At 38.1% G+C, this 22,405-nt stretch overlaps 1 protein-coding gene across 3 annotated transcripts in view; it reads left to right on the forward strand.

The window, feature by feature from the left end:
* The first annotated feature begins 471 nt into the window (after positions 1 to 471).
* Positions 472 to 22,405, forward strand: part of LOC123611706 (uncharacterized) — a 90,185-nt gene continuing 68,251 nt past the window's right edge. For 2 of the 3 annotated variants that reach the window (XR_012506348.1, XM_045503831.2), the window contains exons 1-2: positions 474 to 12,314; positions 18,940 to 18,996. Coding sequence is in view for 1 of the 3 variants with exons in the window: in XM_045503831.2 (XP_045359787.1) it covers positions 11,642 to 12,314; positions 18,940 to 18,968 (702 nt within the window). In the remaining 2 variants the exon portion in view is untranslated. Of the gene's footprint in view, positions 12,315 to 18,939; positions 18,997 to 22,405 lie in introns of all 3 variants that reach the window. The other variant, XR_012506347.1, reaches the window with a different exon arrangement.

A 22,405-nucleotide genomic window follows, 5' to 3' on the forward strand; every position in this document is an offset into this window, starting at 1 on the left:
CCACCTAGAAGACCCTGCACACTACTGAGCCTTGTAGTTGACTGATAGGCTGTGAGTTACCATTTTTGACAACTGCTGCAATACAGTTATCATTCTTCTCTTTAACTTATGTATTCCTTGACAAACCTGGTGCATTATTTTTCCCAGGACTTCTTGTTCTTGTATGTCTCCCCCACCTCCATTTTCTTTTAAAGTAATAGAAAAATTGTAGTTTCTTTAATCAAGAAAACACTATGCAGATTTCGTCTAGCTAGGCTGATCAAACACACAAAAAAATATACATCAATCTAAAGCCTGGGATCAAATTCTGGTCTTCATTATTTGTTAGCTCTATAACCATGGGCAAGTTACTTAGTCTTTATATGTCTCAACTTTTCCCTACATGGCAATAATATTAGTACCCATCTCCTAGGATCATGGTGAGGTTTAACAGTAAGCTTCTGCTGTGTAACCAACTACCCAAAACTTAGTGGCTAAATACAATAATCATTTATTATTTCTATAACTCTATGGATTGGCTAGGAGGTTCTTTGCATCTGGAGAGGCTTGACTGAAGAGGAATGGTTTAGATTGGTTTTATTTAAATGTTGGTGGTTGGCAGACTAATTGGTCTAAGGAGGTCTCACCTCATCAGATATCTGCCAGATGAGCAGTATGTCTCATTATCCTACAGGCCAACCTAGGCTTCTTCATATGTTGTTCTCAGGGCAGCAAAAGAGAACAAGTCCGTTTTTAAGCCTCTGCTTGCATCATGTTTGCTAATGCCTTTTGCCTAAAGCAAGTCACATGGTCAAGCCCAGATTAAAGGAGTGGAAAGACAGACTCCACCCCTTGACAAGAGGAGTGGAAATTCACATCACAGAGAACACATTCAGGAATGGGTGGAATTTGTGGTATTTCTGCAATTTTCCACATGAGGATGAGATGGGTTAGTAGTGCTGAGAGTAAAGTGCTTAGAATCAGAGATGGCATATAGTAAGAATTAAAATGTTATCTACCATCTTCATCATGTTTGTAAATAGCACCACCTTCACACTTAGTTCTTGCTATTAGAGTAGGTTTTGTGTTATCTCTTTTATATGTAAATGAGAAATTATATCAATTTAGATGCTGTTGAAATTCTGATCTTCAATTTCTGAGTCCTTTGCAATATCCTGCCAGGTGGATTCTCTTTAAGAAAGTGATAACATGATCATTAAAAAAAAAAGAAAATTATCTCTTCAGTTCATTCTTTGCTGCCTGAGTGAGGAATTAAAAAAAAAATCTGGGTTCCTCCTTTTTAATTCTAATTTTCTGGCCCTTTTCCACAATATTCTCAATCTGCCCCCAAATCCAACCCACAAGCCTTGAATTACTGCTTGAACGTGCTGGAATTTTTTGTAACTACTGCTTAGAATGTTCTCCAGTCACACATAGAGACTTGCAACTTCATGAAAGGCCATGTGTTTTAGAAGACCGTCCCTCACATCTCCTGCAGAGATAAGGACTCCCTCTTCTGTGTTCTCATTGTATTCTGCACATGCCAGAAATGGAACCCATATTTCATTTGGCCAGAGAATGAAATATGTACTCCAGGTAGCTACTAATATTAAACTGTTCAACACATGAACTTACAATCTAAAGGTGGATTCTGATTATCATGAACATCTCCTTTTTTTTTTTGTATTTTTAAATTTGCTCTCTATTTTTACAGTTTCACAAGAACATAAACCAAAAGACTGTACAAAGTGAGGTAATGACACTTTAGTGGTAGGGAGAATTGCAATAAGTGCATAGTCAGGATAGCTCAATGAGATTAAGGGACTGTGCGGTTAATTCCAGCAGGATTGAGATGTCAGAAAAATAAACCCCACCTTTCAAAATAAACAGACAACTGCCACAGGAATATATATATTTCCCTCTGTGTGAGTCCAGGATCTACCAAAGAAGTGCAGTGGTGGGTGGAGGTTAGCAAGAGAGATGCTGAAAGGAAACCAGACTAGAATAGCTCATTAGTTGATTATCAGCTCCTTGAAAGCAGTGAAAATATCTGACAATTTTTCTGTTGTTTGTTGTTAGCACATTGTACACTGCAGGGCACCTAAAAAAAAACACTGTGAACTCCTATATCTGTGTGATGAATGAAAAGATTCATAATGCAGTACCCAGCTTTAGCTCACATAATGAATGCACACTTTCTTGCCCATTGACACAAAAGTGTAAGAACAACTTCTGATCTGGGGAATAGCTTTCATCAGAAGAAATGAGTGCATGTATCTAGGTCAATGTTCTCTAACTACCCTGGAGGCAGGGTTCTCGAACTACATCATCTTCCTAGAGTCTGTTCAAACCATTAGAATCAGTGGCAGATGAAGTTGGACTTGGGAGGAGCCATCCAGATTAGACAGAGGATGGAACCTCTTGGGAAATGTCTTCTCTAGAATTATTGCAGAATAGACCTTTTATGTAGGACATTGTTCATGCAGATGATCTGAATTCTATGAAGTAATCTTAGTTTTTTCTTTAAACAGGGTTCTTCATTGTGGGTGCTTTTGACCCCTCAGGAACATCTGCTAATCTCTGGAGATGTTTCAAGTTGTTTTACTGGGCAGTGGGTGTTACTGGCATCCAATGAGCAGAGGCCAGCTGCTAATAATGTACAATGCACAAGACAGCCCCTCACAAGAAAGATGTTGATGCTGCTGCTGCTGGGAAACCTTGCTTTAGAGCATACCTAGTATTGGCCTAGCTCAGATTTTAGGTTTCCTTTTCTTTATAGGATTATGCCTAAATAGGGAAGTATAATCTGCCCCCTCCAGTTTTATTGAGATATAGTTGACATATAGCACTGTATAAGTTTAAAGTGTACAGCATATGACTTGACTTACATATATTGTGAAATGATTACCACAGGAAGTTTAGTTAACATCCATCATGTCATATAGATACAAAAAACAAAAAGAAAAAAAAAGTTTTTTCCTTCTGATGAGAATTCTTAGGACCTCTTAACAACTTTCAAATATGACATACAGCAGTGTTAACTATAATCATTATGTTTTACATTGCATCCCTAGTAATTATTTGTCTTATAACAGAAAGTTCATACTTTTTAAAAAAATTTATTGTATTTTTTAATTTTAAAAATTATTTAATTATTTTATTTATTTACTTTTTGGTAGGGGAGGTAATTAGGTTTATTTATTTTTTTCTTTAGAGGAGGTCCTGAGGATTGAACCCAGGACCTTGTGCATGCTAAGCATGCACTCCACCACTTGATAAGCTTTTTGACTGCCTTCATCCAATTCCCTCTTCTGAAGTATTATTCTTTAATAATCAGCTTTAGAATAACAATAATTTTATCAACTATATTATTACCATTTTCTTTTCTTGAAAATAAAATCTTTAAAGATTTAAAGTTAAATGGTTTTGAAGAGATTTTATTTAAATGAAGCAGAAAATGATCAACCGGACTGAAAATGGCTTTGAAATAAAGTAAACCAACTTCTCTCAAACTGGAATCACTAACCAGTAATAACGGGTTCACAGCTACAAGCAGTACTCACAGCCTGGACCTTCAGAATATGAAATGGAGCCCTTGAGGCTGATACAGTGGATGAACTTGTATTGGTTTGGATTTCATTATGCTTAATAACTATGATAAATGCCAGTCATGGATTCTTGCAAATTCAATCCTGGGAAGGTTTCCATAAAGATGTGACTCAGGTAAAACAAATGTGTTTTAAGCATCTAATCTACAGTGAACAATTTGTCCTATCCCCAAGGAATGAAATAGTAATTTCAAACACATGTTTGGGTAACCGACAGTAAAGGCAATCTGAGGATTGCCATAGTAGCTTGTCTGAGAAAATGGTATTCATGTGTAGTCTCACCAGCAAGATTCTGCTCTAATAGTAAAAATGATCCTGTCCAGTGAGGAGAGGCATCAGTTAGCTCTCAAGGGTACCCTTCCCTCCTCCCACCCCAGATATATCACCACCAAACTGGGAACCAGCCGTGCTTTATGCATACCTCACAGAGCCCCAGAGGGACCTCCTGAGCTTTCTGATTCACAGGAGGAGCTGGCGCCCTTCCTCCCACCTCTCATCCTTTCTTTCTCCTAAAGTGTTTGTGGGGAGAACCTAGTGGCACTGACACTGAAGCCATGAAACTGTTTGCATGTTTGTTGACAACTGGTAGATGGAAAACAGCACAGCCTGACACAGTAATTGTAGGAAGATTGAAAAAAAATCTGCATCAATGCCAGGGGACATAAAACTATTTCTCTTCCAAATATCGTGATGCAGAACATTTCTCTTATATTTAGACTTAGAGTAACATCAGCTGAAAACTTCAGATTCTTTCTTTTGGGCTCAGAAGGCTTCTTTATATGCCATGGGAGAAGGAGGAAGCCTGATGACTAAAGGTGAATTTGGAGTGTGAGGGAAAAAACCCTGACCCTGGGCCCTGAGCCCCAACTTGGGGCACAGTCTGATGGCAAACACCCTGACCCTGGGCCCTAAGCACCAACTTGGGGCACAGTCTGATGGCAAACACCCTGACCCTGGGCCCTAAGCACCAACTTGGGGCACAGTTTGGTGGTGCCATTACTGGTACCTTAATATGGTTGAATCTAAACTGGTAAGACAAAAGAAAGATTTTTTTTTCCCTCTTAAATGTAATAACAGGAAGCTCTTGGGAGCAGATGTTTTTAGTAACCACAGGTGACAGATGCTACTGGTATTAAATGAAATAACTACCTCAGTCCTTACAATAAGACTAGAACCAAGGGCAGGAACTTGGTGTAGGGGTGTGAATCCCAGCCAGGAGGAGAAATAAGTGGAGGCTTGTGCCACAAAAGGTTTGTCCTTAGGGAATAAACCAACGTGCCAGGATCCCTCACTCATAACAGTTGTGGTAGAAGGGCTGGCCTTTAAGTACCCCCTTTCTACCTTCCTTGCCCTGGGGTCCTGTGTCTCACCCTTTCCCCTCCACCTTGTCCATCTCTCATGTACTATAGCTTTGCTGGACCAGAGAGTGAGAAGTGGAATTGCCTCTGCCCTTCTACCAGGGGGTACTGGCTGGAGGTAAAATCTGGGGTTTGGCCTGGAGCTCACCACTCACCTACAGTTAAGAGGCCTGAGGAGGCCGGAGCTAAGACCTCTTCAACAGGGTTTCCTTGAGATGCCCCAGCTCCATTGTATCCTCTTCTCAGTTTTCAAGGGACAACTGGCTCTAGAAGAAGAGGAGCAGGACTTTGTCCTGAGAGTCTGAGAACCAGGTCCTCTAGACTTGCTCAGGCATCTTTGCAGTTGAGCAGTTCCATTGGGCGAGCCCAGCCCCTCCCCAGCCTCTAATGGGCCTCCCCATAGAAGCCTCATTTCACTTTTATTTGATCTACCCCTTAGCAGATTAACAACAGAGACAAATTAGCAGTGGCAACTCCACTTGCTAAGGGTGGAGGGTTGTGTGGAGGGAATAATCTCTTTTTTCAAAGGAAAAAAAATTACCTTAAAATTTTGGGTTACTTTCCAAGAATAAAAAAAGAGAGATTTTCCAGTGATCACTGGATTGCTTTAATTTCTCTTTTCTCTTTTTACCTCTGTAAGTAGGTTTCACTCATTGGCAATTTTCTTCACGTATTTAAGATAATGCAGTATTCTGACAGGTGTGGCTTTCTGCCTGTCCCTCGCTTGCCTCACACCAACCCCACTCCTGCTGTAAGTCCCACCTGTGCTTCTCACCCTTTCCCCTCCCAACCAGATGACTTCAGTCACCCCCACCGAGAACCAAGGCTTTATGTGTGCTGAGGGCTCTTAAGTCCAGTCATCACATTCCCTTTAGGGGTTGAAGGGCCACTTGTAACACTCCTGATACATCTCTCACTCAGGATAGTAAAAATATACATATATTTTAATGAGAATCAGGATGAGGGCTGGAGAGGGTACTCCTGCTTTAACTGGTTTTAAAAATAAGTGCTACATTATTCTATAATTGTGGCAACTTTGAAAACTGAATTTTACTGGAAAGCTGCCAGCCATCAGCACCCTGATTTTGATAGGACTGTTTCTCCCTTTTTAAAATCTGTTCTTTGTTTTGTCCTGGGAAGTTGGAGCAGCTGGCTCAGACTTTGAGTTTGTTCATTTGATTGATGAGCACTCCATTTTTCTTTCCCACGCAGGTTGTTTGAGCCACAAACCACTTCATTCCAGTGTTATAATTTCAAAATAAAAGAAAATTTATATTTAAAAAAGAAACTGGCTCAGTTAAGTTTTCTAATAATATAAACAAAGAGTAGATACTATCAAAAATGGTCATAATGGCTCTACGGATCTGATAAGAAATATACAGTAGAATGAGAAATGGAGAATTATAGTTGGATCTAGTTGCTTGGGAGACCACAGTTAGGGGAAATAGGATTTTTTATTCTCATATATAAAAATTCAGTTGTTCATTCATTCATGACAATCTTCCTATGCATCAGTTAATAAATATACACTAAATGTCTAAGATGAATAAGGTATCATATTAATCTTTACAAGGCACAATTTACAAACTATAATGCCAAAGGATCTGACAGTGAACAGGTTAGTGAAGTTGGCCAAGTGTTAGGCAATAGGAAATGATGGGGACTTGGTCAGTTGGAAAGCACATGTCCCACTTAAATGGGCAGCCACTACGCAGCTCCTGTTAAGTATAATATTTTTCAGGTCTTCTGGTTTTCCAAAAAAAAAAAAAAAAAAAATTTCAGTTTTTCTTTGTGTGTAAAATTTCTTGATTTTAAAATAGCACGTCACTTTATTCAACATTATATTGGTGGTTCTAGCCAGGGTAATTAGGCAGGGAAAAGAAAAGGCAGCCAATTTGGAAAAAAAGTAAAACTGTCTCTATTTCTAATGATATAATCTTTTATACAGAAAATTCTAAGGAATCCACTAAAGAATAAAACTATTAGGATTAATAAACGAGTCTCCAGCAAAGTTACAGAATGCCAGATCATATACACTTGGACAAGCTTTGGAAAAAATAAAGAAAATGATTCTATTTATAATACCATCAAAAAGAATACAATATGTAGAAATAGATTTAACAAAAGAAGTTCAAGACTTGTACATGCTAAATGAAAAAAAATCACTGAAAGAAATTAAAGATGCCCTGCCCTAAATAATGAAAATACATCACATGTTGATGGGAGACCTAATTTTCTTAAGATAGTAATACTCCTTAAAGTGATTTACAAAATTCCAGCTGACTTCTTTGCAAACTTGACAAGCTAAGCCTAAAACTTCAATGGAAATGCAAGATTTCCAGAATATCCCCAATCTTGAAAAAGGAAACAAAGTGTGAGGACTCACATTTCTGATTTTAAAACTTACTACAAAGCTACAGTACTCAAGACAGTGTGGTATGAGCATAAGAATGGACATCTAGATCATCAAGTAGAATTCAGAGTACAGAAATAAACCCTCACATTTTGGTCAACTGATATTTGACAAGGGTGCCAAGACAATTCAATGGGGGAAGGATAATTGTTCAGCAAGTGATGCTGGGACAACTAACTAGATATTTACATGCAAAAGAACAACATTAGACTCCTATCTCACATTATACATGAAAATTAACTTTAATTGGTCATAGACCTAAATAAAAGAGTTAAAACTTTTAAAACTTTTAGAGGAAAATATAGCAGTAAATCTTTCTGGCCTTGGGGTAGGCAATGTTTTCTTAATATTTTCAAAAGCATAAGTGACAAAAGGAAAAAATAGATACATTGGATCGTATTTTTAAAATGTGTTACAAATAATACCATCAAGAAAGTGAAAGGACAACCCACAGAATAAGAGAAAATACTTGCAAATCATGTATCTGGTACAAGACTCACCTCCAGAATATACTAAGAATTGTTAAAATTCAATATTGGAAAAACACAAACAATCCAATTAAAAATTGGACAAAGTACCTTACAGACATTTTCCCAAAGAAGATATATAATAGCCAATAAGCACATGAAAACATGCTTAACATTATTAATCATTAGGGAACTGAAAATTAAAATCACAGTGAGATACCACTTCACACACACTAAGTTAGAATAGAAAAAGTCAGACAATAACAAGAATTGGTGAGGATTTGGAGAAACTGAAACCCTTATATCCTGCTGGTGGGCATGTAAAATGGTGTAGCCACTTCGTAAAACTGGCAGTCTCTCTAAAGGTTAAACACAGAGTTACCACGTGATCTAGCTGTTTGCCTCCTAGGTATATACCCAAGAGAAATGAAAACATGTCCACACAAAAATCTATACACAGATATTCACAGGAGCATTATTGATAATAGCCTAAAAGTAGAAACAACCAAAATGTCCATTAATTGATAAATGGATAAATAAAACGTGGTCTGTCAATGAACAGAATATTATTTTGCAATATAAAGTGATAAGGTAATGATATGTGATATAATGTGGGTAGGTCTGAAAACATTATGCACAGTGAAAGAAGCCAGTAACTGATGAATCCATATGATAGGATTCTGTAATACGAAATAACCAGAATAGTCAAATCTATAGAGATTGAAAATAAATTAGTGGTTACCTAGGTTGTTGGGGGAGTGATGGGGAGTACCTGTTGGTGGCTGGGTGCAGGTTTCTTTTTGGTGTGATGAAATTGTTCAAAAATTAGATTGTGATGATGGTTACACAATGCCTTTAATATACTTGAAAACAACTGTATGGGAAACACACACACACACACACACACACACACACACACACACACACACACACACAAACGCATTATGCCAACCAAACCAAATGTTTTTGCAGACTGAATTTGCCATGGAGGTTGCTGATTCATGACTCCTGTTGGGGATGGAAAAACAGACAAAAGCAAATGTTCTTTCCATTTGACCACCTTCAGATTAAGAGGGAGATGAGAAGACAGACATAAGTAGTTATAACAAAAGAGAATTTGGAAAGGAGGAAAGGAGGAAGCTCTGACTGCATGAACAAGGGGAAGGTTTCATGAGTGTGGTAGCCTTAAAGAAATAATTTTGATTTAAGACATAGAGTAGATTATTTATAGCCACATAACTCACCAAAAAAATCTAGTTGAACTGTGTTGATATGATTTTAGAGGTGTACACTAAAATGCAATTTTTTGCCAAATGATCAATGATGGAGTGATAAGATCAACAATTTCCCAAAGCCAAGGCCAAATGCAAATACCACCTAATAGAATAAACTTGTGAAATATAAGAAAAAATCTGAAATTTTATTTAAAAATGTTTAATATTATGATTAATAAAATTCTGAGGAGTCAAATTTTAAAAGTTTGACATGGAACCAGAATAGTAATTTCCCTAACCTCTTAACTACTGGATGGCTCATTTAGTCACTCTGGTCACATGTTGGAAGTACTAAATGCATACTTGCTTTCCACTGGTGTACTTAGCAATACCATTCATCTTTTTTGTACCCAGCAGAATTCAAGAAAATGTTTTTTAATTACACTTTATAAAATGAACTTAAGACATTTATAGCCTTTATTGTTAATAAATATATAAAAATTACTTAAGTTAGTTTTTAATTTTTAACCCCATAGACTCAAATCTTAAAGCATTCTTACCAAATTATTATTTTGAAGTTAGATCGGTGAGAACAAAATATAATCTGAGACACCCACTTTTCTTTAACTCTTCATTTGTTTATATCTGTATTCTTTACTACATTTAGCTTGAAGATGATTTATTATAAAATGATTATTATATTGTTATAATCGATTATAATCGATTGTTATATACGATTCTGGATATTTTCCTCTTTGTGAAATGTTGATGTGGCAATTTTGATATTCTGATTTTAATTTACCCTCATAAGCTATGAAAATTCTTCAAGAGAATTTTTTCTTGAAAATTTTAAGGCTTCTATGGAATTAGTATAAATTGATGAATATAATTTTTAAAGATTATTTTCTTTCATGTAACTGCTCACACAAGAAGCAATTCTGCTACAATTAGAGGAGATAGTGCTGGGTTGTATGTTCTTAACCTAACACTGAGACCCTCCTACCTAAGGCTCACAACTAAGATTTTCAGGATCCTCTTTGCTGTACAATTCTGGTTAGAGTTTCCTGTTTCCTGTTGTTGTGTGGGATATGAAAATGGAAGTGAACTGGAAGCCATGTTCCTGAGATATCGTGGTGTTAAGACATGGTGGTCTTGTAGACAGACTTGTGAACTCTCACTTCATGGTCATGGTCATGGTCATGGTGGTAGTGGTATCTCAGACTTCCCCAAAAGTTGCAGCTTCTCCAAACTCAAGGGCTTTGAGGATATTATGAATAAGTATTCCTGATCTCCTGGCTTCATCCTTGCAGACCTTTACTCCCTAGCTCCTTCTTTAATCATGTAAGCCCTAATTCCTATATCACACTTGTTATTTTAATAATTCTTATAATGAATCTCTTCCTACAATCAAACTAAGATTAATACTTTATTCTAATCTCTATTAATAAGCTTTGTATTATTATTTATATTTTATAAGCATTTCCTATCTCCAAAAAGAAATGTTTTTCCTAAATTTATTTAATTAATGTAATTTCTCCTAATATTAATTTAGCTGTCAGTTTATATTCAACCACTGGAAATTTTTTTGTTAATTTTAGTATAGTTGATTTATATGTTGTGCTAGTTTCAGGTGTACAAAAAAGTGATTCAGTTATACAGATAGATAGCTAGATCGACAGATAGAAATATCTGTTCTTTTTCAGATTCTTTTCTATTATAGGTTATTACAAGATATTGGGTATAATTCCCTGTACTATACAGTGGGTCCCAGTTGTTTATTTTATATATAGTAGTGTGTATTGGCTAGTACCAAACTCCTAATTTATCCCTCCACCCATTCCCCCTTTGGTAACCATAAGATTATTTTCTATGTCTGTGAGTCTGTTTCTGTTTTGTAAATAAGTTTATTTGTATCATTTCTTTAGATTCCACATGTAAGTGATATCATATATTTGTTTTTCTGACTGACTTCACTTAGTATGATAATCTCTAGGTCCATCCATATTGCTGCAAATGGCATGATTTCATTCTTGTTTATGGCTGAGTAATACTCCACCCCCCCCAACACTTTTATCCATTCGTCTGTCAATAGACATTTAGGTTGCTTCCATGTCTTGCTATAGTAAACAGTGCTGCTATGAACACTGGGGTGCTGGACATATGTATCTTTTTGAGTTAGTTTTCATCTTTTCTGGATATATATCCAGGAGTGGAAGTGTTGGATCATATGGTAACTCTATTTTTAGTTTTTTAAGGAAACTCCATACTGTTCTCCATAGTAGCTGCACCAATTTACATCCCCACCAAAAGTGTACAGGGGCTCCTTTTTCTCAACACCCTCTCCAGCATTTATTATTTGCAGACTTTTTGATGATGGACATTCTGACAGAGGATTCCCCTGTATCCTCACCCATGATTGGAACCTGGTGACCGTAGGTTAACTTACTAAACTCTGTGTTTCAGTTCTCAGAGCTGCCTCTTTCCAGATCTCTGACCTTAAACAAGCACTCTAGTTTCTCTGTACCTCACTGTCCCCAACACCCACATTCCAGCCTACTCCCTCTCGAGCAGCATTTTTATAACTTTCAAAACTGAATACGTCATGTGTCTCTCTTCTGTCCAGCATCCTCCATGGTCTCCAGGTCCCTCAGAAAGAAGGAACAACGTCTCTGCCAGTCTAGGTGCCACTCGACCTCACCCCGTGTGCTGCAGACAGAGGATGGACGCGCGTTTCCCGAATCCTCCCGCCTCAGTCGCACCTCCCAACCTTTACACGAGCCAGTCCGTCCGCCTGTACCCTCTCCCACCACAGGCCATCACACGGTTGGTCAGAAATAGGGCTCCACCCACGACCGCCTCACCCTCCTGGACACCCGGGCCTGCAGCAGGCGCCCGCGCTCGGGGCTTTAGCGTCTGGTGGGTGAGGGCGGTGCGGACCCTGAAGGACGAGCGTTTACCTGAGGTGGGTCCCTCAGCGAAGCTGCTGCCATCACTCAGTCTGTGGACCAGGCGGCCCAGAGCGGCGGGAGAGGAGCGGGGACCGGGCACGCACGTCCCTGTTCCCAGCCTGGTGCAGGGCACCCCGAGCCGCGTCGCCGAGCCTCAAACCCGCCTCTGCGCCGCGGCTCCTGCTCCTCCTCTCGTGCTTTCTCATTCCCGTCAGCCGCCCGCCCGCACGGGCGCCCCCGGAGCCAGGAGAGACCCAGGGCAGTTAACATGGCCGCCGGGAGGCCGAGGCCGGAGTCCCGCCTGGGGAGATTTCATCCCGAAGGATGGTGAGTAGATTTCTTAACCCTTTAAAAGCAATTGGTCAGCTATTGTCATTGATTATTATTTTTGCAATTCATTTTGACAACGAATTGTACTTAAGCAGAGTGACAGAATTTCAACACAGAAAGCCTGTAAGATTTTTTGCTGTTGTGGTTCCGGTTATATCTAGAATGCTTTTATCAGTATTTGAATGTAAATTTTCAGAGCATGACAATAAATCTGAATGACACGTCTTATTTATATTACTGACATGGTTATACTGATTAGTGCTGTTGGTAACTTATCAAACACCTGTCGTTGATTAGGCACAACTTCAGGAATGCTAACGGTTCTTTTTTTAAAGTTAATTTTTTTATTGAAGTATCGTTGATTTACAATATTGTGTTTGCTTCTAGTGTACAGTAAAGTGATCCAGTTATACATAGGTATACATATACATTTTTTTCCATTATAGTTTACTACAGGGTATTGAGTATAGTTCCCATGCTATATACAGTAGGACCTTGTTGTTTATCTATTTTATATGGATTAGTTTGTATCTGCTAATCCCAAACTCCTAATTTATCCCTCCCCAATCCTCTTTCTCCTTTGGTAACCATAAAGCTGTTTTCTATGTCTGCGAATCTGTTTCTGTTTCATAAACAAGTTCATACATGTCATATTTTAGGTTCCACATGTGAGTGATATTAGATGGTATTTGCCTTTCTCTTTCTGATTTACTTCATTTAGTATGATAATCTGTAGGTCTCCTCACGAATGCCAACAGTTCTTTAATTCTAAGATGGTCAAAATGTCAAGGCTGAAACTAAAGTCAGAGAGATGATTTTGGCAGAATTCTGGGAAGAAGCTGACCTTCCATGCATCATGAGAGTGCTGTGCACAGAGGGGAGCTCAAGAAATATTCACATTTTGAGTAGTAGAGGATATTATGATTAAAAAACAGGTGCAGTCTCAAAGATCTATAACATGTATCAGCAAGTACAAAAGTTAAAAATAGGCCGGCTTCCTTACCCCAGTTTTGTTTAGAGAAGGCTGCTTTGGTTTCCCTCTGAAGTTCATTGAAAGGGGCTGCTTGGAAACTTTTATAATTGATTCAGCATTTTGCAATTAGAATTCATAGAAGCACTTGTCATTTCATGTGAAAAAAAAAACAGACATTTGAAAAATCAGATGTCTTCTCATAAACATCTTTACAAGGTCACTCAATAGTAAAAATACATTTTTCACTTATAAGATGCCAGAAATGATATGTTCTTATTTTCATTTTCTGAGTCAAATGTAACTGTACTGCAGGTTCCCAGAGAAATGAACTATAATCTTTTGGCAATACAAGTATTGTCTAGAGCACCCTTATGGTGTTGTTGTGGAATCTGAGAGACAAAAGTTTTTTTTTTTAATGTTTACCAGTTAATTATAAAAGGATATGATAAAGAATACAGATGAACATCCAGATGGAAGAGATGTGTATGACAAGGTACATGGGAAGGTGCACCACTCTCCCAGCACTTCTACATATTGTTCACCAACCTGGAAGTTCTCTGAACCTCCTACTATTGGAATTTTATGGAGGCTTCATCCTGTAGGTATGATCGTTAACTCCATTTCCAAACCCTCTTCCCTCTCTGGAGAATGAGTATATGTCTGTGTGGGAAGGGGAGGCAATGATGAAAATTCCAAGCTTCTAATCATTGCCTGGTCTTTCTGGTGAACAAAAGACATTCCTGGAAATTCCAAGGGTTTAGGAGCTCATTGTCAGGAATCAGATTCAAAGACCAAACACTGTAACAAAAGGTGTTCCTGGTGTTCTGATCAATTAGGAAATACAAGGGTTTTAGGAACTATGTTCCAGGAACCAGGGAAGATATATATGTATATATATAATATATGTGTGTGTATATATATTTATAAAATGTATGCATATATTTTTCTATTATTTCACACCACCTATCTGAACTGAAGAGAGTTAATTAGGACCTACTTGGCAAAGGGACTATATACATTACTTATCTTGCTATCACAAAGGGCAGTCTAGACATCTGAGGTCCCAGTGGATTGAACGTTTCTCACGCAGTTGAAGGCATCTGGTAACTCCATACATGACTGTCCACCTGCCACTAATATCTCTTCAGGAGGGCCAAGAATGCTCTACTTTCAAGTCACTCTGGGGCTGCATCTGCCCAAAGTACACAGCTGGACCTCCACACGTGTCTGGAGCTTGGCGGGGACACTGCAGCTCTGACAGAGGCTGCAGGGGAAATCGAGAGACAAAACTCTTAGAAGCGTATAATCGTGTGTAGAAACATATCAAAATTCTAATGGCTGTTTCCACATCTTAGGATAAAAATCTGTTAATCTGTTGCTTTCCAGAATGTATTCAAGATAACAAGAATAACATCTTTTTACTTTGGTCTACTGCAAATTGGTTTAGTGAGTGACAACTGATGTGCTCAGTAATAGAACAGATAATCAACACAATTATTTATGGAAATGTTTGCCCGCAGGCATTCTGAGGACAGCAAGGTCCTACTGCCAAGATTGTTTTCCTCAAGGACCTAAGTACTAAAAAATAATTGGTGCAGACATATTAATCAAAATGAAAAGTTTTTAAAGAGTTTATTTTTGAGGTTTATTGTCACTGTTCTTAGTGAATTGATAATCTTAATTGGATATATTTGGAATTGATCCAGATTCTTATTTGGCAATTGAATTGTTTTAGTGATTAAACAAAGTAACTGAGGTCACCACCCTATTCAGTAAGATATTTTTTGGCATGTAATTAATTATAATCTCATTGCAAATCCTTTTGATTTAAAGATTAATGTTGATTCTTTGCTTCCATTATGTTATTCATTTGGTTTTTTAATTAAAATTAAGGCATGCAACAGATCACTGTAGAAATTCTTCGAGATGTTAATACTATTCATTTAAAAAGTCTTTTTTTTAAATCAAAAGCAATGGATTTGGCATAGCTGTACTGATTCTGTTATATTGCAGAAGGAAGATGCATAAGGATTATGTATTTTGTAACAGTTCACAAATGTTCATTTTATTGTTTCAATTTTTTAAAAGGTCAATTTTTTTAGGTTTTTCTCCAAAAATCTGTGAATCTTTTACTCATCTTCTTGACCATACTTTCTTCTCACACACACACACAGACACACACACACAGATACACAATTATAAATCTATGTTAACAAGAGTAATTGACTTCATTATTCCTCAGGCTCAGATTAAATACTCATGGCCAGCTTTTCCATGGTGTTTCCAATCAAATGAAATAAATGATTTTACATATTTTCTTACGTTCAGAGTTACTGTTCTATTTAATAGCTTACAAATCTTACTCAGTATAATTTTTTTGTTTTAAATATCAAGAGGGATGATGCTAGAAATTAGAGTTACCAATTAGGACAGGACGTTGTTTTGCTATATATGAGTATTGTAGATTTTAATGTTTTGTGTATATCTACTAAATATACAAATCTTGTAAGTAATACATACTACTAATTTTAGATCTTTATGTATAAGAATGAATAAAAAATGACATTTAATTAAATTATTTATTCTTAGAAATAAAAACCACATAGGTAAAATGCAGAAGAGATTCTAGTTTTCTGAAACATATGATATTATATCACATAACAATAACTAATAATAACTTAATGTTATAATGCTAATAATAACTTTGAGGTTATTTCACTATCATGTGGTCGTAATATTTAGCCCCTTGGCTTGCTTCCTACCAATGGATGGAATGGAGAGCAACTTGTGCTCATGATGAAATTTAAGGTTGAAATTTAAAATTAAATTTGAATGGCCATAACAATCACTTGCCCTTTGTCCCTTGGAATGGCTGTTTGATTTTCACAATACAGTGAATGCTAGAGACAAAGTTAGGTCAGTAAACCAAGGAAGAAGAGGTGCCAAACCACTTAGTAGAAAGACAAAACCTAAAATCTGGCAATTACTTGAACTTTGGAGTCAATAGCACTAGCACTGAACTTTAGCAAGGTCTGGTCGGAAGGACTTTGACCTGCGAAACTGGAGAAGCTTCTAACTCTGATCCTCTTATTCTTAACTGACATCTCCCCTGCCCCGGGAGGTCAAAGCAAAAAGGTAAGGATCTGCCTTGCCTCCACACCCTAGAGAGTTCTGCACTATTTTCTATTTCTCACAGGGGCCTGGGTCAAGTCTAAAGATGTAAATTAAGTTAATGAAGTGTAGATTATTACAGAGATAATAGCATTTGTTAGGTGATTCATGAAGGTGAATCTTAAATATGAAATAGCTTGTCAATGAGGAAGATACAATTTCAGGCCTATTGTAACCTGCTTAATAAGCAACCTATTGAAACTCTGGAAGTGGCCCCCTTTTAGGTGAGGCCTCAAAGTATTTTCCCCCTGATGAGGGTCTTTGGGGTCTTGTAGGCCTCCTCTGTAACCTGTCTGTCTAACTTAGGGCTCCTAAGGTCACACAAGTTCTACGAGTTTTCATTATGTAAAATAAATCCGTGTTCCTAACACTGTGAGAGCTCCAAAGTCATCTAAATGGAATGTGAAATCCCCACATTGATCGTATCATGGTGTCTATTCCTTTTGCTTCACACACAAATTTTCCAAACTGGTGCCTTAAGTGGGAACTAGATCTCCAAACTGTTACTGATATTAGGGCTTAGAATTACTCTTATAGTTTACTCCCTTCAATATGAAATCTTCTGTTTCAATGGTATAGCCAACATAAGACTAAAGAAAAGTGTTTTACTATGTCCCTTGTACATTAGGTTAAATTCTGCAGCTGCTCCTATCCAGGCAAGGTACTGAAATCTTAAATAAGATATTAAAACTAATAGCTTGATGTCTTGTTTATAAACCAATTATCTGTGAATCTAGTGCTGTATTCTTTTTGATATAGATGAACGTTACCACAATATTCACCAGGGTCTCAGTTTTAATGAGACCTTAAGGAGAAAAGAGTGTTATACTCACCACACATGCATTTTCTCTGGCTCCCGATATCTGAAGTTACTGGAGGATATATGAGGTCCTGAACGTGGCCCAGAGAAATCTTGTTTGGCCAATTATCTAGTTATCTAACTGAAGTTTGATCCTCTAGTAAAAATGGAATTGCCTATATAATACATAGTCTCATGACGATTAAAATCAACCATCAGCCAGAATACATCAGTGATCTTCCTCATATGTGATCCTTCCTTCATCACAGAGACAGGATATTTTCTGCTGAAGGCATTCATGTAGGGAAACCACTTAATTCACCACAGGATGTTCTAAGGTACGGTTCATGTCTCTTGCTTAGACATTTGACTGATAATCAAGTAAAAGACTGTAATACAAGGTAAGGTGTAAGTAGGATCATGGACTATGACCTCAGCTAATCTTAACCTATATAAACCATTAAGTTGGGACATTAATTCTAAATTTACTTACGTCTAAACTTACATACGGAAAATACCATTTTGATTATTTTCTCCTAGCAGTCAAGAAGGTTTATTAATTATACTGCTGAAACATGATTTATCAAGTCCTTTTATCCTAGGTTTTTAAAAAGCATTTGTCAGGGATAGAGATAATTATTCTCATTATTTCATTATTCATCTATCCATCCATACACACTTGCACACCTACATAATATAAGATATTTATTTATAGAGGGCCTACAATGTTACATGCTCTGTATCATGATCTGGAAATATGATAGTGAATTAGACATGTACCTGCTCTCAAGATACTTACAGTCCATATTTAGGAAATATTTGAGTAGCAGATATTATCTGATTGCCTCCCTAGCATCTAATTGTCTCCACACTTTTCTTAGTGCTGATTTGTAGACAGTGATGTTTGGGTGAAGCTGATGTTAAGTTAATGATTGCATTCCATCTTTCTGCTTTAGTTGTGGGCATGGGACCTAAGTTGGTACAATCAGAATAAATCTCTGGATTTTCATTTGGAGGTAAATTAATGGTGCTATCTCTTTCATTACATTCCTTCATGATAGATAGTCTTATGGGGTAGAAAAATTGAACACAAGTGACATTTGGCAATAAATGGGCCAGATATCCTAGTATACTTGGTCATAAAATGGACATTAGACATTCTGGAACTTACTTAAAAAAATTTTTTTTAAAACACAAAGAGATGGAGATCAATTTGCCTTCTTTAATGGATTTGAAAAGAGCTGTTAATTTAAAAAAATAACATAAAAGCAGTTAATGCATTGTTGTTAAAAATCCAGGGTAACAATTGGATGTAAAATCACTGATTAAAGAAGGACAGAAATTTATATCTTTAATAATTACCAGAAAGGTATATTCATTTATTTGACAAATAAAATTGTAATATATTTAAGGTGTATAATGTGATGATTTGATATACATGTATATTGTGAAAGGATTTCCATAATCAAGTTAATGAACACATCCATCACCTCACATATTTACCTTTTTTTTTTTTAGTGAGAGCATTTAAGTTTCACTCTTTTAGCAAATTCAGTTATATAGCACAGTATTATCAACTATAGTCACCATGTTATATATTAGATCCTCAGACCTTATTCCTGTTATAACTGAAAGTTTGTATCAGTTTACCACCTTCTTCTTATTTCCCCCACCCACAGCTCCTGGCAACCACCATTCTACTGGATGAGTATGATTTTCTTCTTTAGATTCCACATGTAAGTGATACTGTGTAGTATTTGTCTGTTTCTCTGGCTTATTTCACTTAGCATAATGTCTTCCAGTTTCCTCCAGGTTGTTGCAAATTGCAAGATTTATTTCCTTTTTAAGGCTAAGCAATATTCCATTGTATACAAATATCACATTTTCTTTATCCATTCATTTCTCAACACACACTTAGGTTGTTTCCATACCTTGACTTGTAAATAATGCTGCAATGAATGTGGGAGTTCAGATATTTTTCCAAGATAGTGATTTTGTTTTTTTTGAATGGAAGTGTGATGGTTGGATCATATGGCAGTTCTATTTTTAATTTTTTGAGGAAACTTTATACTGTTTTCCGTAGTGGCTGTAACAGTTTACATTCCCACCAACAGTGTACAGGTGACCCCTTTATTCCACATTCTTGCCAGCATTTGTTATCTCTTATCTTTTTGATAACAGACATTCTAACAAGTGTGAGGTGATACCTCATTGGGGTTTTGGTTTGCATTTCCCTGATGATTAGTGATGTTAAGTACCTTTTCACGTGCCTGTTGGCCACTTGGGTGTCTTTTTTGCAGAAATGTCTATTAAGGTACTTCGCCAATTTTTAAAATTGGATTATTTGGTGTTTTGCAGTTGACTTGTATAGTGTGGGTATTAACTTCTTATTGGATATGTGGTTTGCAAATATTTTCCCCCATTCCACAATTGACTTTCATATTGTTAATAGCTTCCTTTGCTGTGCAGAAGCTTTTTTAGTTTGATGTAGTCCCACTTGTTAATTTTTGCTTTTATTGCCTTTACTTTTGATGTCAAATCAAAAAAAATCATTGGCAAGACTGATATCAGGAACTTACTGCCTATGTTTTCTTCTAGGAGTTTTATGGTTCACTTACATTCAGGTCTTTAATCCATTTTGGGTGATTTGTGTATGATGTAAGATAGGGGAAAGTTTCATTCTTTTGCATGTGAATATCCAGTTTTCCCGGCACTATTTATGTAAGCGACTATTTTTTTTCACTGTATATTCTCAGCAGCTTTGCCAAAACACTGACCAAATAAGCATGGCAAAGCTGCTAATTCGAAGTCCTGTCTTCAGGTGGCAGCTGGGGAAGTCAGAACATTACATGTATAGTCTAGCTCCTATAAGGGAGAAATTGGAGCTGGGTGTTTTTGTTAACGTTCTTTGTGCTGAGTTAGAGGGACTAGTTGCTGGGAGAGCTTGTGCACCCAAATAGAACTGCCTCTTTGCTTTTTGTAATTCCAGGGAATTCATGAATGCCGAGTTCCGTTAGCTCCCAGAGCTCGGTCATTTTAAAGCCAGTCCTTCAGGTGGACAGGGGAGTTGTAAGAGTTGGGGTGCTAAATGTGTGGACAAGCTCTTCCCAGGAAGAAGCCTGATACTTGGTTTTACTGTTGGAGTTAGTGAGGAGGAGCAGACAGAGGCTGCTGTGCCTACCAGCTCTGTCCTGGGAGGATCCTTGTCAGCTTCCTCACCAGGCTAGTTGGAAGCCAGAACCTCAGGCAGCAGCTGGGAATGTATGCAGTCAGATCCCTTCCCCCTTCCACAGAGAGAGTGGGCAATGGGCACTTTGTCTGCTTCCTCTGCATTGAGCTCAGGGGGGTACCTGTAGGAAGTACGTGAGTGCCCATGTGAAAACTGCTTGTTGTGTTTAATATGGTCCTGTGGGACTTAGGAGTACTGAGCCTTGTTGGCTGTCAGAGCTAAGGAATTTGAGGGCTTATCCCTTGGGTGGTAGCAGCAAAAGGGGCCAGGGAGGAGCAGGTGACCGGGCTTTATTGTCGGAGCGAGCAGAGGGAGGAAGCGGGGCGTGCCCCCTGGCCTGCAAGCGGCAGCTGGGAGAGCACGCAGTCAGACCCCCTGGGGGGGGGAGAACTGGGAGCTGGTTGTTTTTGCCTGCTCTCTTGTTGCTTAGTCCAGGGGAAATAGCTGTGGGGAGGGTTCATGAGTCCATTTGACAACTGCTTCTTAGTTTGCTCTAGTCCCGTGGAACTTAAGAATGCAAGCCCTTTTGACTGTCAGAGCTGGGCGACTTGGGGACCCATCCCTTGGGTGCTGACTATAAAAGTTGGGGCATTAGATGTGTGGACAAACTCCTTCCTTCTAGAATGAAGCTGGAGGCTTGATTTTTTCATCAGAGCGGGCCAGAGGGAAAGGTGGGGGAAGCACCCACCTGCTCTTTTGGGCTCTGGGGAGGATTTCAGTTAGTACTTTGTTGCCGGCTAATTAGAAACTAGACCCTCAGGCAACATCTGGAGAAATATGTAGTCAAACCCCTTCAGGTTAAAAACTGGGAGAGGGAGATTTGTCTACTGCCTCTGCACAGAGCCTGGTGGGGATAGCCAGGTGGAGAGTTCTCCTGCCTCCTGCCTGTAACAACTGCTTCTTTGTTTCCTATGGTCCTGTGGGACTTGTGATGCTGGCTGATTTGGGGGCTAGTCCCCTGGCGGCAGACTTAAAAGTTGGAACACTAGATATGGGGTCCAAACCTTTTGCTCCCCAGGGAGAATCTGGGAGTTGATTGCCCATGGCTTATTCTCTAGAGCCTTCAGGCGGGGGCCTCCAGGCACTGTGCCAGAGGTGGGTTTATGGTGAGAGCGTATCTCAGCCTTCGTGAATGAATTTTCTCATTCACCCGATGTGTAGGAACCACCCAAGTAGTTTTCCGATTTCTCTGCAGGGAATTAATTCTTGTGTAGCTGTATATTTGGTGCATCTGTGGAGGGGAATTTAGGAGCCTCCTATGTTGTCATCTTGGTGATATCCCCAGAAAGATTTAATAAAAGCAAAAATTCTCTTTAATCCAATTGAGAGGTTTAACTACTGGGCAGTAAAGCCAGAAAAGGGGGAAGTAAAGGCAAGAGAACCTAGCAGTATGATGTAGGTAGTTGAGTGGGTACATGAGAATAAATAAGACTCAGCAGTCATTTAGAATGAAAAAAATTTTTTTAATTTTTTTCTTTTTAAGAATAGATTGTCTAATGCTATTATTTGTGATGATGACTATTGCTTTTCAGGCTAGAGTTACAGATTCATTCCACTGAATTGTCCCTACTGGGAGTATATAGAACTTGGAATTTAATACCATTCCTCTTGGTGGGAAATGACACAATTTACTACATGTTGGTAAGCTCTTCTGCAGTGGTGGGGGGCAGTCTGATCAACACTGATCACCCCTTCTGAGATGGGCTATCTGTGAGAGGCCAGGACTGGACTCCTGTAATATACAGCACCTAATAAGACACTAGGAAAGTATCTGTGGGAGACACCGGGCCATATGAGACTGCACTCACCTACAGAAGAAATCATCCTGGAGAGGTTCATCAGTAGATTGAACAAATGCTAATGCTAGTTGGGTAGACACAAAGCCAGACTTTACATGTTTGGTGTGTTGGCAGAGT

Source organism: Camelus bactrianus, chromosome 1, assembly GCF_048773025.1.
Source record: "Camelus bactrianus isolate YW-2024 breed Bactrian camel chromosome 1, ASM4877302v1, whole genome shotgun sequence".
Taxonomy (NCBI): Eukaryota; Metazoa; Chordata; class Mammalia; order Artiodactyla; family Camelidae; genus Camelus; species Camelus bactrianus.